The sequence below is a fragment of the Aptenodytes patagonicus genome, chromosome 1 (genome assembly GCF_965638725.1).
Source record: "Aptenodytes patagonicus chromosome 1, bAptPat1.pri.cur, whole genome shotgun sequence".
In the NCBI taxonomy this organism is placed as follows: Eukaryota; Metazoa; Chordata; class Aves; order Sphenisciformes; family Spheniscidae; genus Aptenodytes; species Aptenodytes patagonicus.
The window spans coordinates 44,378,578-44,395,648 of record NC_134949.1 but is presented as its reverse complement, the minus strand read 5'-3'; the positions used below and the strand labels follow the sequence as shown (position 1 = coordinate 44,395,648).

General features: G+C 40.7%; 1 protein-coding gene across 6 annotated transcripts in view; it reads right to left on the bottom strand.

Moving 5' to 3' along the window:
- Positions 1-17,071, bottom strand: part of SYT1 (synaptotagmin 1) — a 457,999-nt gene that overhangs the window by 97,397 nt on the left and 343,531 nt on the right. For all 6 annotated transcript variants that reach the window (XM_076333461.1, XM_076333478.1, XM_076333451.1 and 3 more), the window contains one exon: positions 83-267. In XM_076333461.1, coding sequence (XP_076189576.1) covers positions 83-267 — 185 coding nt within the window. The remainder of the gene's footprint in view (positions 1-82; positions 268-17,071) is intronic.

The window sequence follows — 17,071 nt, the reverse complement described above, 5'->3', positions numbered from 1 at the left end:
ACAAATAGAACGTTTTGTAGACACATCAAACAGAAACCTTCAAATGCAACTCAAGAGTTCAAGTAAAGGAGAGGTACTTTACCTGGTCTTTCATGGTTTTCCCTAAATCTTTAACATCTTTCATGTTAATAGCATTCTTCCCTCCCTTCTCCTTCCCCTTCTTCTTGTTCTTCTTTTTGAACAAGCATTTCTTACAGAGACAAAAGCAGCAGGTAAGGATTAATAGGACTGCAACTATGGCTATGGCTATTAAGGCCCAAGGTGGCACTGGAAGAGAAAAAGAAACACACACAAAAAGAAGGTGGTAAACTGTTAGTAGGGTTAAATTTAGAAACAAGCACATTTCTCTCACAGCTAAGCCTTTATCAATGAAAATGCCTTGCAGAAATACCTGAAATTCTTTCTAAAATATCCTGTCATCATTTGTATATTTCTCCCAACTGAGCATTTGCACACACAACGCCAATTTAACACATCTATCTATTTACATGCCAGGTGACACATATCAAACTCACTTGCAGCTATTTTGATTAATCAACCATCTGAAAACAATATGTCCAAAACATTTACACTGTGCAAATCTGTAAAATGCTTGGCACATTTAGGCAATTACTTGCTTCTTTCTTCACTCATCTCCCCAACCCACCTGGCATTGTGGTTGAATCGGGTGGAACTGCCTGGGAATTTCCCTTTTCCGGAACGGCATCCGATCCAAGGAGTCAGTTTTAAAGAACAGCCCTTCTCCTCTGCCCATTGCTGTGCTTGACAGACTCGCAGACTCCTCGCAACAGATGCAGGTCAAGGTCACCAGTAAAGACTGACCAAGGACAAAAGACTGTCCAATCCAAGGGCGTTTGCCCTATTCGTCATCGTGCCCTAACACTAGCAAATTTTCAGTACATAGCTATATTCTCACCTGTACTTTCCTATAAAGAAAAGCGTATGTTCCATTTATTCATTCAGACCAGGATGCTGGACATGGCTGAAGCATGAATAAATAACAGAGAACACTTACTATGATAAAATGGTCTTGTTAAAGATCAGAATTTTTGGAAAAAAGGAATTAAGATGACACTTAAACACAAGTACTCCAGAAGGGAATTATCTTCATACAAATCAGCTTTAATGACCACTGATCCCCACATTTAACCGGAACACCTGACAAAACTTTAAATCTTGTAAACTGTCATTTTCTAAAAATCTCGACATGCACTCAGTCTATCAGGTCTGCAAGATACTCAGTGCATTACCTAAAGGTCTCTAACATGATACAGAGCAAAACCGAAGACTGAATCAAATTTGACATGTTGACGTCACTGAATCACAAAAGGGAATGGACAGTATAAATAGAGAAAATTAATTGCTTAAAGGAGCTAAGCAGAGTGTGAAGCATGGTCGCAGGAACTTCCACTACAAACTACCAGTTCAGGAAGAGGACAAAGCACCTACACCTTCCTTACTCTAGATTTAATGACCGTATTTCTGACTTTTATTCAAATGTCCTTGGTGACAGATACAAAAATAATGCAGAATAGTTAAACAATAATTTCTGTAATACTTTTGTGCCTCCAAATGTTCATTAAATGCAGCTGCTATAAAAGGGAAGCTGTACCATATGTAGAACAAATGAGAACTGATTACTAAACAAATGAATGTTAAAAGATAAACAGTGAACAGATTAACAGCTGTTTATGGGATGTGTTTTATGGAGTCAGCAGCAGCAATTCTGCAGTTAAAGTTGCATTAGAGCTGCACTTATCACAACTTAAAATCTGCATTTCATGCATTAATGATTTCGTTTTGTCTTCAAATCTGGTGTGGTAACACTTTGTAACACAACTGACTCTCCTACAAATTTTTATTTTTTTTCATCCAGCACTCACAAATGTAAAACCATCGCCTTTCACAGGCAATGTGTGTTCTTCTCAAATTCTAAACTTCACATGTGTACTTAGTCTGTTAGACACTTAGCATCTGAAACGCTATTTACATGAACACTATACTTTGTATCTGAGCTAGTCTACAGGAGTTATGTCAATATGAAATGAATGCTCTGCCCAAATTTATCAGTTATTATTTGTTTTGCTGCCTTGTCAGCACTACTTGAAGCATGATGCCAGTGAATATGGGGAGCAGCAAGAATATGGGATGGGGTTCCACCAGCAGAATGGCACTGTGGGAGGAAAGAGAGGAGGGACACATCAAATGTGGGTAAGCTGCGAGAACCAAAGAATTGAGGAGACAGGGAATGTGGGTGTTAATAGGATATATACATATGCATCTTACAGATGAAAAAGCTTGTGTAGGTAGTGAAGTCAGGTGCTTTTGTGCTGAAACTGTTGTGTAAAGTGGTATTCTGGCACTGCCGCCTTGGTTCTCTGGAGCATGAACAATGTAGGGTGCCTTGGGGACCATTTGAAACACTTGCAGATACCTCAGCTTCTTTTTCATAATGCACGGTCTGCTCTCATCTGTTTATAATTTAATTTCACCCAATAGCTCTTGTGATCCAATTAAATGATCATCAAATTAATATCTGAGACACCAAGAACTATGCACAATTCCTCATTTATCTCTTCAAAGAAAATACGCTTCCTTTTTTATTAAACAAAGCATAAGCAATTAAGAAAAAAATTTGGGGTAACCCAAAAGCTGGACATTGCCAAAACAACTTCAAGTCTGAAAAAGCAAAAAGGAATGGATTTTTCTTCCCCAATAAAAGTGTACTATCTCTGTCAAGGAGATGGCTTATCTGGACATTGCCATTGACAGAGATTGCCCAATCAGTGGATGTAAATGTTAAGATTTAAGACAAGTGAAACATACAATTATCACTGGCTTTGAAGCGATGTTTGTTTCCTTTCAAAAGCATTATTTAAATAATATTAAATGTTAATCATTTTACATGATATGGACAAGATTTTCCAAAATTACAAGAGTTTTCATATTTGTGGTGTCCAATTTGTGATGCTGCCAGAGGAGTTTGAATTCCAGAAAAAGATAAGTTTTTAAAAATTAGTTTTCTATAAAGTCATCTCAAGGTGGACAGGCCAGAATGAAATGACTGAAGTCACTAGTCACTTCGGAAGACTCAAGTCTACAGCCTTTAATTTTTCAGCCTTTTAACCAACTGTGAATAATATCTATAAAAACCTTACCGACAGTATATGAACTTTCTTGGTTTTGCACAGTGGCTCACTTTGGAGATTCATATTGGTTAATTCCAGTTGGACTTTACCCACACTTATGCAAGACTTTCAAAGAATTTCATTTTTCCAGTGTTGAAATGGACAGCAAAGGGAATCTACAGTTTGAAGACTACCTCCATCTATATTAAACCGGTTTGATCAGGTTCAGTAGCGCAGTTTGAAACATCAGGAGGTCTTCGGACATGATCCATTGAACAAAAGACCTCTGTGGCAGACGAAGCAGGGTGGGTGACATGAAAAACACAGATCCTGACCAAGTGACCGAGGTGTCAGGGAGCCAGCAGCTTCTTGTACAACTTGTCTTACCCAGTGCCTGCACAAGGGGGTGCTTTGAAACAAGCAATACTTACCTATGCGCTCAAGGAAAAGCTATTGGTTTAAGGATAATTAATATGTATGTAAACTTTCTGGTATTTCAGTGCTATTTTCTTTGTTCTGCTCCTGTGGGCAAATACAGAATACTTATTTTGAAGAAGCTGTCATGAATCGCTATGTGATTAGGTGATCCTACAAAGCTCTTAGAGACAAATCTATAGGAGGGGATCTGCTGAGTAGCATAGTTAGTAAATAAGGTTTTGAATTAGTCTTATTGATCCAATGCAAACAGGGTACGCTCTAGGACTTTACTCAGAAATGCAGGAATGAAGCCTATCTGTAAAAGGAGAGTGTAGAGAAAATGAAATTCATGGCTTACTCCTGAGCAATAGCAGGGCACTGAAAAGAGTAAGCTCTAGGATTGTGTTGATTGTCGAGGCATTTTGGGTACCGATTTTGCATCCTTCACTCATGCTGAACATCAGTCAGACATGGATGCAGCTAAAGGAGCTGTGAGCTCTCTCATCGCTCTCTGTTGCTTCCTTCCACTAATGCCAGCCAGGGTTGTGTGCATATTGTGGGTCATTTGATGCATTTGTAGCATTTCACAAATACAGCAGCTGTGATGCACTTACATTATCATTTTAGTTTGGGCTTAGGAGTGCATTTATGAGGCGTATCTCCAGACCATACCCATATACCATGCTTGGACTCGTGTTACGCAGCAAGCTGGGAGGGCACGATGGACTGAATGGGAATATACGCTCCCAGAACTCACCTAATGGTGCTCCAACTGCAAAAGGCACTTGGCCCACAGGAGCAAACCTAAACCAAAGCATTACCCCCACAAAGTTTGCAGTGTGGGGCTGGGTCCTCAGGACCGACTGCTTCACTCCACTGATTTGCTTCTACTGCGCTGCACTAAGTATAGCTTGTGTCCCAACCGTCATTAAATCTTCTTCCACTGAATATGCTAGATTCAAAGGAAAGGATGTATTACTGAGTTATGCAATTTAAGAGCTACAAATTATGTCCTTTATATAAAGATATCCTTACTTGGCCTTACACAAAATGCTTGGAGAGGTACAGGCCTTGGGTCTAAAACTGACATTCCCGTTAGATGATCTAAAATTATCAAATGCCTCAGAGGACATTTGACTCCAGAGGAAAGACAGTAAGAGGGAAGTCACAAAACGTGTAACAGCATCAAAGTGCTACAGTCTGTAAAAAAGAATAAAATCCTTCACCCTAATAATTTTCTTCCCTTTCTTTCTGCAATGTCAGAGGAAACTTTATTAACTTAGAACCTAAAGAGAGGGAAGGTCAAGGAAGAACTGAAGAGAGGAGCTGAATTAAAAAGTGAAGACTTCCATACCAAAAATGCTGTCCACCGACAACTCCCAATTAAGCAATTAAGCAGCCCCATTTAAACTGTGACAGCAAAGGACTATCAGATGATGGCAGCTTCCATATTATTCTGCAAAGGAGGCCCATGGCATGTCAGAATTGATAAATATAAATAATGTATGCTTCAGAGGGGGCATGATACTTAACAGGAAGCTGCAACTGCCAAATAGTTGTAGGTGAAGCGCGTTGCATTCATCTAACGCTCTGGTAGCCTGAACATGAGAGCACTGGCAGTTTTCATTTACTAAACCATAGTTTTACCTAAGCTTTTTGCACTTACAGCTTCTGATCAGGAAGCAAACCCCATATATAGCCATATTCAGACTTTCTGTACAGAAACTCCCCAGGGGCCACGTTCTGGGAATCAATTTGACTTTCATTAGAAGTTACTTAAAGAAAATGTACTGAGAGGAAGGACCCAGGTAATAGATACCACTATACATAGCAGAAGGAATACAAAGGTGATCAATGCAAAGAAAAGGAAATGCTGATACATGGTAAAATGACTTGTAAAAGAGGAAGATAAAAACTGCAAATACATACTTACAAATACCAATGATTTAAATACTAGCCTTCAGGCTTATACACCTACATTTCCACCCCAAACACTCTTATATATAAACTCTTGCTTTAATAGCACGTTTGCAAAATATTATTTTCGCTTTCTTACATTTACCACAGATTTTTTATGTGGTTCAAGTTAATGACACCACCTTTGACCCATCACTAGAAGGAACCATTACTAAATATCTTAACAAATGCTCTCATGCTGACATTGCCCCCCCCTTCTCTATTTTTTGAGCATGTGCAGTTGCAGAAGACTACCTCTATGAATAGTTTACAGAAGTTACTGAAGCTTTAACTGAGCTAAGAGATGTGTGTTTTGACAGGGAAAGTTCCTCATGTGCAAAACAGTCTGTGAAAGTGCACTGATCAGATGGGCTTCACTCATTGAATATACTCCTGCTTATAGCTTCTTTCTTAGGCATTATCATGCAAAATCATGCAAACTTTATATGACTGAACATTCCAGTCTTGGCAAATAAACTGACATTGAATTTAGCAGTAATCCTAGACATGGCTACAAATTTAGCCAAGGTGCTTGGGCTGCTTGAGAATCTGATGTGCTTAGTGTATGCTCCCAAAGCTGGAAGTCAAAATGCATAAAATGACTAAAATATTTACTTGAAGGCAAACCCACACCTACTATTGGAATTTGCAAGTAATTTATGTTTATTATTGCTGGTATTAATTCACATTTTAGGGCATGTGATAGGTTCTCTGTCATGGGAAAATACACCTACCCAACAGCGTATCTTCTTTCTGCAGAGCAGACTATTTCTGCAACTGTTGCTATCTCTCCCTCCTTCTTTCCAATGTGTTTTGCTCCCTCTCTCCCCCAGCTCCTCACTGCTCAGTCTCATCAGCTTCTCTGCCCCTTGTCTCTCGAGACACATGGGAGAGAAAGCAAGGCAGGGGAGTTTCCAGGTCAGATGGGGTGGTGAGGCAGCCAGAGTGAGGAAGCGAAGCTGCTGAGATGGCTCCTTCTTGAAGGAAGTACCTCAGAGAGATCGCAAAGGCCTTCAAGCTCAAATGTCAGGTTTCATCTGTATAAATACTAAAATGAAAATAGCTCCTCTGTTAACCTGCCCATTCCCCCCCAAATCAAAATGAAACAGAATATGAGCAAAAGAGAGTTACCACAGATCTCCCCTCAGCCAGCTGTGCCCCTGCCGGTCGGGGCTGCTCTCTTGGGCTCATTTTCAGTTCAACCACTGTTGCACAGCCTCCTTGATGGCCCCATAGCTCCTCGGGAAGGTCCCTCCTGTGGTTTCCAGCGCCTGCCTGCCCTTCCCAGGAGTGCTGTGCTTCTGTGGGGCTGCCAGCTCTCCTCTCACCCTCCCACAGCTCCCAGTCCTCCTGCCTGCTCCTGCCTCTCCCTTTGTCCAGCAAATACAGCCGTTTCTTCCATTGCCCTCTATGAAAGAACGATATTCCCCCACTTGGCATGCAACAGCCCAGAGGAGGAACCAGCAGCCCAGCTCCCTGCTGCACAGCATGTCTCTTGTGAAGGACCGCAGTGCTGGCCAGCGTGACAAATAAAACAGCCTCCCCTTTCTGGCAAAAACCCTAGGTCACTTACTACAGAAAACAGTGTAGGGAGAGGAAAGACTTTGGTGGAAGATGCTTTCTAATCAAGTAGATAATATTTTTAGACTGATGCTTCCTATCAGTTCATACATCTGCTGCCATAAAGCTTTTAAAATAAAATAAATTATTTCAGGCTCTAGATAATTGCCAGAGAAAAGACTGGGCACACTGAGCAGCTGGGGAAGATGAAGAAAGCTGGAGCCTCCAACCAGACATGGAAGCCAGACAGGTTTGCTGAAGGCTTTCCAAAAACTGTATGTACCAACACCAGCTGAGGCCAAATACCTTCCTGAGAAGGGACAAAACAACCCCTGGGGCTAATATTCAACTCTGATGAACAAATCTGTAGAAGCTTGAGATGACTGCTTTCCATCATGTGGACAATTGTATTTTGTGGTTAAAATACATTTCACTTTTCCTGTGACATATACAATATGTTTCACTTCAAACTTCGATTGATAGTCTGAAGGAAAAAAAACAGCAAAAAAAAAAAGTCGTGCAACTCCCTCTGACTTGGAACTGGAATTTTCAAAGGGACAAAATATTCCAGTCATATCAATCCTGGGACTCAGAAATCAAGAGAATAAGACTCAAAAGTAATGAAATTGATGGGGAAAAATCAATTATGCTTATATATATTAGATTTTCTTAGATGATTTCATTCATTGTATGCAATGAACACTGGTTTTGTTTTATCTTTCTTCTCAGTTTTTGAACACTTGGAAATGTTGTTTGTGTCACATTTTCAAGCTTTGCCCTGCAAATATGAGGGCCAGGGTTGTATTTCAATTTTCAAAACAGTAATCACATTTCTTGCCTACCAGAATTAGTCATGCATAGTACAGGCTGAATGTTCTAAGTTCCAAAACTGGGTATAAACTCCATTGCCAAGGGGGGAAAAGCTAATTTGACACATTTTTTTATAAAATATTACGCAAGGGTAAAGGCCTTCAAAAAAAGGAACTGATTTGTGATTTCTGACAAGGTGAACTTATAGAAACTACATCTGTCTGTAAGCCAATGGTCTGTTAACATATACAAACTTAACACAGGATGCTATTACACGATGGCTTAGGGTTTAAAGGAGAACAGCTACTATTAAAAGAATTAACAACCATTGGAGTAATAGACTAAGTTCCCACTGAAAGTAATAACCAGTTTTATTCTTTACTGAGATTTAATATTCATTCAGAAGGTCTCAAATAAAAATGGCTCACATATAGCACTTTTCATCAGTAGATCCCAAAGTGTCTTATAAAGGAGGTAGGTAATAATATCTGAACTGCAGAGATGCAGACATTAATACATACAGAGTAAAATTACTTCGCTTAGCATCATATAGAAGACACCATGAGAGCATTGGTCTACATTACTGACTGGTGAGGTGCACATGAAACAACAGGGGCTTTATTTGCTGGGAGCATGTTTCCGGGACCACAAGTCCCTGCTACGTCTTTGCCAGCAGCAAAGTTCATGTCAGCTGCAGGTCCTAGGCATGCACCCTGTAAGTGTAGGGAGCTAAGTGCTGGAGGATGCCATGCACATGTTGCACGCAAGTGCACCACATAGCAGCCCGGGGTGCAGTGTCAACCTCAGATCCCACCTTAGAGGAAGCACCTCAAGTGCCACCCTGGGGTGCGTGCATGCTGCGTGGCTCCCAGTACTATAGAGGCAACACAAACTCTGCACCCAGAAGGAACACCTCCAGCACGCTAAATCACTAGCGTCAAGTGCCCTGTGTGACATCAGAGCCAAGCATACATCAGAGGTGCCCCGGGGTCCCAGCGCCAGGCCCCTCAAGGCTGTAATCTTTCTGACACATCTCACTGGCACCTCAGCCGCTGCAGCGCCAGCAGCCTCGCTCAGCCCTTAGGGCACCTCCTTCACTCCGCTTCTTCCCAAGCAGCAAGCCAGAGGACCGCTTCCAGATTTTCTGCATGGTTGTTTCATCCAAAACAGCGATGCTGCTGAAAAGAAGGACTGAAACACCGCACCTCCCACCCTGGTGTGGAACAGTTACTGTCAGCAGGGTAATTACTGTCCCACAGAGATTATAATGATATGCCGTGCTCTGAAAATGTTCCAGGCTTGCAGAGTGTTTGGGACCTTAAAACTTAATTTTGTTTATCACCATAGAGCTGTAGCATAAACAAAGAGACAAGTTTCATTTGTCATGATGTGCTACTTTGATAATAATTTTTCACTTCTTATTTAAAGCTTTAAAAATGATCTTTTGTTTTTTTTCCTGACTCCTGCCATTTTATTATCCAGCCAGCAAGACTGTATCCAGAGTCCATACACTCAGACAAAGCACTGAAGTATGGGATAGTACAGAGTAAATAGAATTCACTCCTCATACATATGAAACTGATGAACTTAGCCATTGAAATAACCCTCCTGTTCCTCAGCCTTGTTGCCAGTTCAGATTTTCATTTGCCAACTTATCAAAAATTTTGGTGAAATTCTCAGTGAAATTTACTGTCTCTCCATGTGAAATAAGACCAAATGTCAAAATGTAAAGTATTTCTAACTTGTAAATAATCACACCCTTTCTGTTTGTAAAAAGTATGACACCATTTCCCTCAGGACTTGATCTTTTGCCTCTATCCGTTACACAGCCCGGTAGAGCCATATTACTGACTTTGAACAGATGATAAGCAGGTTCATATATCTGGTTTTATCCAGGCCTTCAAAAGGCCTGGGATGAACCCGTTTTTCCCCCTCTGAGAACTAAGACAAAGACAGGTTAAAAAGAGTCATTTACAGCATAGAATGGTTTTTTTATATATATATGCATTATATCTGCCATCCACTTATGAAAGAAACATGTATTCTGCAGTTAAGAATTGTGGGAATAGTTAATTTCTAAAATTGATTAATACTTTCAGACATAAAAGCCTTTGTTGTTTTTCATTTTGTAAAATTGCTTCAACGGGAAAGCATTCACATACTTAAGTATGGTAAGCAATGAGAAAGGCTAATTTTTAATAGGTTTGGGAACTTTTTCATATCTTCAGTGTCCAGAATGATTTAAAAAAAAAAATAATTGCATAGCTGTAGTAGTGATAAATCAATTATAAAAACAATCAAGGAGCAAACCAAAACCAATCATCTCCTTCTTCCAGCTAGAATTAAAGCTTTGTTTTAAAATTTTTACTGTATGTTAGGCCAATTGCAGTACGTAGGCAGTAACTGCTCATATGAGAAGCCATATTTCTTTTTGTAACAGGAATGTATCTGTAAAAGCATGTTTCTTTTGCTGGGCAATAGTGTATACCCAGTGAAATCAACTGAATATCCGCATTTCTTAATCTGTTATTTTAAATGTACAGATATAACTCTGAACAAGATTCTTTCATTAAATATTATCATTATTAACAGACACTCATTTGTGTGGGTAGTGCCTAAAGGCACCAACTCAGAGGAAATGCCTCACCAGATTAGACAGTGCACACAGATGAAATAAAAAGACAGTCTTGCCTGAGAGGCTTTAGAGCATAAGGTCCCAAGCCTGTGTGGTGGGTACGTGCGCATCTTGGTCTAACTGACTGCTCACAAGAGTTGTGCCCTTGTCCAACCATCAGCCTACGAGAATGCACCAGGCTTGTACACTACCAGACCCAGTCTGTCCAAGCACACCGCCTAGCACCCCCTTGTGCACAACCCTTGCTAAATACCCCTTCTGTCACCTCAACAAGATCCTCCTAGGATCCTATCCACCTAGGACATGAATGCCCTCTTTCTGGAGGGAGCCCAGCCAGCCAGCCTGGCACCTCCACAGCTCACCAGTGGCCAAGGTTATGGCCAAGACTGAGCCCTGAAACAAAGGACACAGAAAACTAAGACACTCTCTTAGGCCGGGACCCTCCAAAAGGAGTGCCTGAGCCGACTGTGTTATCGAGGCAATAGCAGTTAGCCTCAGACAAACCGTATTTCAACCATGGCTCTTTCTGGTCTTCCAGGTGGCAACTTTTAATAGGAATGCCCCAATTTAAAATGCTGTACATTCAATAACTCTTCAGGCCACACAGTCTTTTCTGTGACCTCCACTCTTTCCCTGAAGGCATTTCTAGTACTTGAGCTCCTGAGGCACCTCAGGACTATGCTCATGTTAGAACTGATTTTGGAGATAATCCAAAATAGGTCCTAAGAAGACTCTTCTGAGACAGAGAATCGGTGATAAAACACAAGAACAAACAAGTTGTCTTTAAAGTGAATAGTCATTTATGAAGCTTTCATCACTGTGTTTCTAGACCTGCAATCAAAACATGCACACTCTGACAATGCTGATTCTGACCTAAAGCTAATAGGACTTGATTTTTTCCATAAATGGTTTTATGTCATGCACTTCCATGCTGAACCCTCAGTGTGAGATGAAATTCCCTAACCCTAGTCACCATGACTGAAACATCCCACATGGTCCGTCACCCTTGTTTCTAGGGTGCCTGTAGTACCAAGAATGGCCCTATAATACTTATGTGCAGTTGTTGGCAGGCACAACCAGCATGAGCCACACGCATGTTCACAGAGATTGTCAATAAGATACACTTTGTTGGTCCAGCGTCCTCTCATATCTGGATGCAAGTGAATGCTAGGATTGCTAAGTAATCCTGTTCTTGGTGCATGGCCAGCAATGCCTGACTGGGTGCACCATATGCAGGCAAGGGCTCATACCACGTGTCAGTCGTAGAGTGCAGCAGAGCAGAGTGCAAGAGTTGCGACTGTGCTATTCCACTCCCGGCTGGCTCTGCTCACCTCGGTGGGACTAAGTGAGCCTGGCTGTGGCTGTATGTATGCATTTTTCCAAGGGACCTCAAATTGTGTATTGATTTAGTTGTGCAGGTGTATGCGGGAGACCTCTGGCAGGCACCTCTGTCCTTGATGTGGCACTCTGCTCAGCTCAGGAAAGGGCAGAGAGTATGCTGCAGGTGTTTTGAGAACTTTATATGGATGACACTGCTTCGTGGGACTGGGGGCGTAACGGTGTGGGCTCTGCTGCACTGGTATATGATGCACGCCTGGCAGGCCAGGGCAGCTAGGTGAGCTGTTCTGCAGTGTGTAGTTTGCCAGACCGCCTGGGGGGTGTGCGCTGAAGGACTGAATGGTCCCAGGCTTGCCCCAGGCATTCAAATTAAAATGTTTTCATGACCTCTATCTATTAAGCGGAGGTGCTGGTCAGGATATTTATACCAGCTTTGCAAATTTCAAGGGAGAAGGTACCAACAGCCCAGCTATCCCAAGCCTCATCCCAGTGCTGGGATGGAAAGAGAGACCCATCCCCATGGCATGCCTCATCTCTGCCTCAACAAGCACCACAAAAGGTAACTCCCCTCGCTTCTTCCTCGCCAAGCCAAACTTCCCCAGAAAGCACGACTGGCATGAATGTTCACAACAGCTTCTGCAGCAGTTTGCTCTGTTCCGCCAGCACACAGCTGTCACTATGAAGATATTATCAGAAGATGTTATAAAGATACAGTTTTGTGGAATCTGTATGTTATTAGACACTTACACTGCTAATACAGAAAAAAGAAATTTAATTTGATTATTCACTGACTGTATAAAACTCAAGTCCCTTGGACAAAATGTTGTTTTCACCTGCTATTTAAAAATTAGCAGGCTTTGATCTTTCTCTTTTTAAGCGTTCAGTTTTATTTTAAAAGACTGAAGAAAAGAATCTAAATGTGGGTTGTGCCCTTGCCTAGTATTTCGACCTCCTTTATTCTGCAAGAAGCTACCAAGGCTACAACCCACATATCAGTAGTGGCCTTTATAGGAAGAAATCTATTTTCAAGGTACGGTTAAGGTTAATAGCCATGTTGCTCTTCTTTTTCAGAAGCTCATTTAGCAGCACTATTATGATGAGGATTATGATGATTGATTACTAACTTCTGCCTTTTCGCACAAAAAGCACCAGTCCTGATTGGCTAACTATAAATGCTGTAATGGTCATTAACTTTGTTGCAGGAACCACTGCCAAAGTGATAAATAGATTTGGTTTACATTAGCTACCAGCCTAAAAGCATCATTTGGTTTACATTAGCTACCAGCCTAAAAGCATCATTTGACCTCATTAATAGATCTAATCAAATCTGGAGTTATGCTCCCTAAGAAGGAAGACTATCCTTTTTAGGACAAGAACTCCGAGGCTTTTTTCTGGTCTCCATAAATACAAAAGTTGAAATTTTGTTCCATTGAGGTAAGGTCACAATTCTCTCCAAAATGCTTTCTGCAATGCGAGGCATTCAAGTTTTCCTTACTTCTTGTTCAGTCCGAAGAAGTTAAAACTGCTCCTAGGAGGCATTAAAAGCTATCCGTACAAGCCCAAGGAAGCTATGTTTCTTGGAAAAGTGGTCAGTTTGCTGAAGGAACCAAGAACACAACCTTTGCGTATACGTGTCTGAAATTTCAGGTTAGTATGTTGAAATCTACATCAAAATTATATGGTTGATGTACAGATACAGCTCTTCAGGTCTGTGGAATGAAAAAGCTGCAGACTGCATTTGATCTCTTAATCCAATTTGATTACCTACCTACAAATTGTTTCTCGTTTCCTTCATCTTTACTTCTGTAAGGTACAAGTATAACACACTCCTCACTGTTGCTGTGCTTCTCGCTTTGCCTACCTAGCAATGTTAGAAGTTATTAATTTAGCATGCCTGGAATATGTTTTCTCTCATGTTGTGCTTCAGTCTTCTGCTAATTAGCCTGAATAATTAATTTACACGAGCTCTGGTCAGGCCCTATATTCAGCTAGGCCATGAATGTGTGTTACAGCTGTAACCCAAAGTTGATAGTATCAGTTTAGGGGATGATGTGGATCTGAAAGAAACCTGGAAAGGACTGTTTTATAAGCACACGTATCATCCTGAAGGACAGCACAAAACGTTCTTGTATGGTGTGGTTTAATACAGGCAGTTTGTCCCAATGTTTTCTTTGTCCTGTTAATCTTATTGGCTATCAGCAAAAGCAACTACTATCAGTTTGTCTCTTAAGACAGCAACTCTCCCTAAAAATCTCAGCTAGTACTTTTATGTCCCTCTTTTTTTTAAACCTGACATAGAGTAGAGGTGAAGTGTGACTCTGCAAGCTTTGGGACAGAGGAGGAATCATGAAAAAGAAGACTCTTTTCATCAACTTCTGTATTTTATTTGGTGATTGTTGCTTATTCTAAAATTTAAAATTTAAATTTTATTTAAACTTTCAGATTAATATATAAAAAGTGGTATCAGCGTAGTAACAGAAGACCCAGCCTTGTTCTACTTCTAACCCCATTCCCCAAAAAGAAGGGCTGTAGGCATCTGTCCTTCGAAGGGGACTTTTCATTCCTCAGTGTTGAGCGGACAGGTGAACCAGTCTGCTGCTCTGAGACATGTGCTAGGGGTTTCAGATGAAACCCCTCCATTTTAAACCCCTGTATCCAGCTTGCTGCTGGACAGCCAGCCTGGAGGGCTTTTCATCGTTCTGAGACCCCTTGACTCCCACCTGTGCTGAGTTTGAAGTCCAGCCATGTAATACTGAATGCAGGCTGCAAGCTCTTCTCAAGTTATGTCAGTCATTTTTCCTGGATATGACAGAAAGAAATAAATCCCCTCTCTCAGTACCAGAGCCCACCTTTGATTATCTGCAGTAGGTGTCAGTTTTGCCTTACGATGCCCAAATGAAAACCAGACACATTCTAGGCACTTACCTCCCTTATGGGATCTAATTATATGAGCAAAATTCACAGAAACAGCATCCTTTTCCTCCATCTCCTTCTGTAGTGTTCTATTGACGCTGAGTGTGCTCAGCACAGATTGATCCTACAGGTACGTCCAGGCCAGACTTTCTCCACTAAGTGAAGCATTCCCGTAAGGGCTTATTGAAAACTCACTGCTGAAATGTCACCGGCTTCTTCTATTCATTGGGAAGAGAATAGGAAACAGAACCTTACACCAGCTCTGAAAATCAATTATTAGACATTCTTGTTTTACTTTGCTGCAGTAAACGGTCATCAGGGTCTGACTCAAAAGTTCTGTACTAGACTTGGAGCTACAGTCCTCTGGTTGACACCACTCCATGTTCATTGCTTTTTATCTTTGAGTTGCTTTCTGAATGACGATTTGCTAATTGGCATAGTCAGAGAAAAGTATTAATTTCATTTCAAAGAAGGAAAGCCAGGAGAGGATGACCTGTGACTTGCTTTCAGGATGACACAGAATGTCACTAAAACTTGAGAGTGGCCAGTCTAACCCCATGCCCAGTGTACGCTTCTCTCCTGAGACTGGCCTATTTCCACTCTAGTAAATACTATTTATACTAAAATACTAATACTAAAATACTATTTTGCTCCAGTATTTACAGTCAACCTTAGCAGCTGCTCTACATGGACACATTTTCTTATTGCTATTTAACAACCACTGCATCCCCTCGTTGCTCAAAAAGTGCATCCCACTTATTAAAATCACTTAATTAAAATCCATTCTTATCATTGGATTAATTTCATTGCTACTGATCAAAGAGGTTGAAAAATTGATCAAATCTTAAAATTAAAAGTACACAGCAGAGTTCTTGCTTCTGTCCCTATATAAATACAATCAAACCTGAAGTGATTAACCCCAAGTTTGGCTAGAATAGAGAAATAAAAATTAAAAGGGAATGCCGTAACTAAGCACAGGAAAAATAATCACTTCGGGAATTAGAAGTCAGGGTTAAAGGCTCATTCTGCTGAAATCAATGGTCACAGTCCTGATGACTTCTGTCCAGCGAGGATCCTGTCTCTGGTTCCCAATTCCTCTTGCAAGTACTCTGTCATTAACTAAAGAAGCAGCTGTGCTCTCTCCTCGTAAGAACTTTGCAGTAGCTAATTGACAATTCTTTCAAACCTGTAGCATCACCAGTAATGAACAATTAATCCTCTGCCTCCTCAGAACTGAGTTAAGCTCAGAACAGAAAGGGAGAGGCAGCAAAAGAAAATGGACTCTGTGAAGCATGAAGAAATAAAAATGAAAAGATCATAAAGAAAACAAACATTAAGGGTAGAAGAGCAATCAATAAAGTCCAAAGCTTGCAAAGACTGTCTTGGAAAATAAGTACTCTAAAGGAATTTAAATAAGTATAAATGGAATTCTCAGAAAGATTTATTTAAGAGTGAATTAATTCTTCAGTACAATTTCCTTTTTTCTTCCCTTGCATGATTGTCTCTTCACTTTCTGCATATGGTGCCACATGACAATAACAACACATTAATCTCCAAGTTATATATGTTCTTCCATAGTGATTATTCCAACAAGCAAAAGGTTAACACATTTAAATGAATGCAAACGAGATGGTGGTTTGTTATTGGCTGAAAGTGCCTCAAAACAGACTAACAGTGATACACAGATGCAACTTTGCATCTGCAGTCTAATTAAAACTAATCTAACTAAATATGGTGCATCTGTAAAGCAGCTCGAGCACTGCAGAGAACACACAGCATTCCTTTTATAGTTGGAAAGAGCTTCCAAGAGCCAGTGTGTCTGCCATTTCATTTTATTTGGAACCACTTTAATAGCAGGTGAGTAATCAGCAAATAAATTCTCTGTAGCTGCTTTGGAATTGTTCATTCACAGAAGCAGAAGCAGTGATAATGCATCCACAGATACATTACAACAGCAACAGAGGCCACATTGACTGGGGGAGGTAATGTCCTTTCATTAGGCAAAATGATACAGTTGGAAAAAAGAAAAAAGCTTCAAGCTGTAAGTCATCCTTCAGCATCACTTAAGGCAGAACTCAACTACAAAAAAACACTTTTGCAGATGTGTTACGTTACTGACATGAGTTGTCCACAGCAAAATCAGGCATGATCAAAACCCTGTCTTGTCAAGGGATTTCTTTTAAAGTATTCTTAAGACAGAATCACTTTTTTTTCCTGGCAAATAAATGTTCCACAGACGTTGTATTCAGTATGAAAACTTACTGCTCTCAGCTGAAGTTCTGCCATAAGTGATTCTAGCACTGGGAACTAAAAT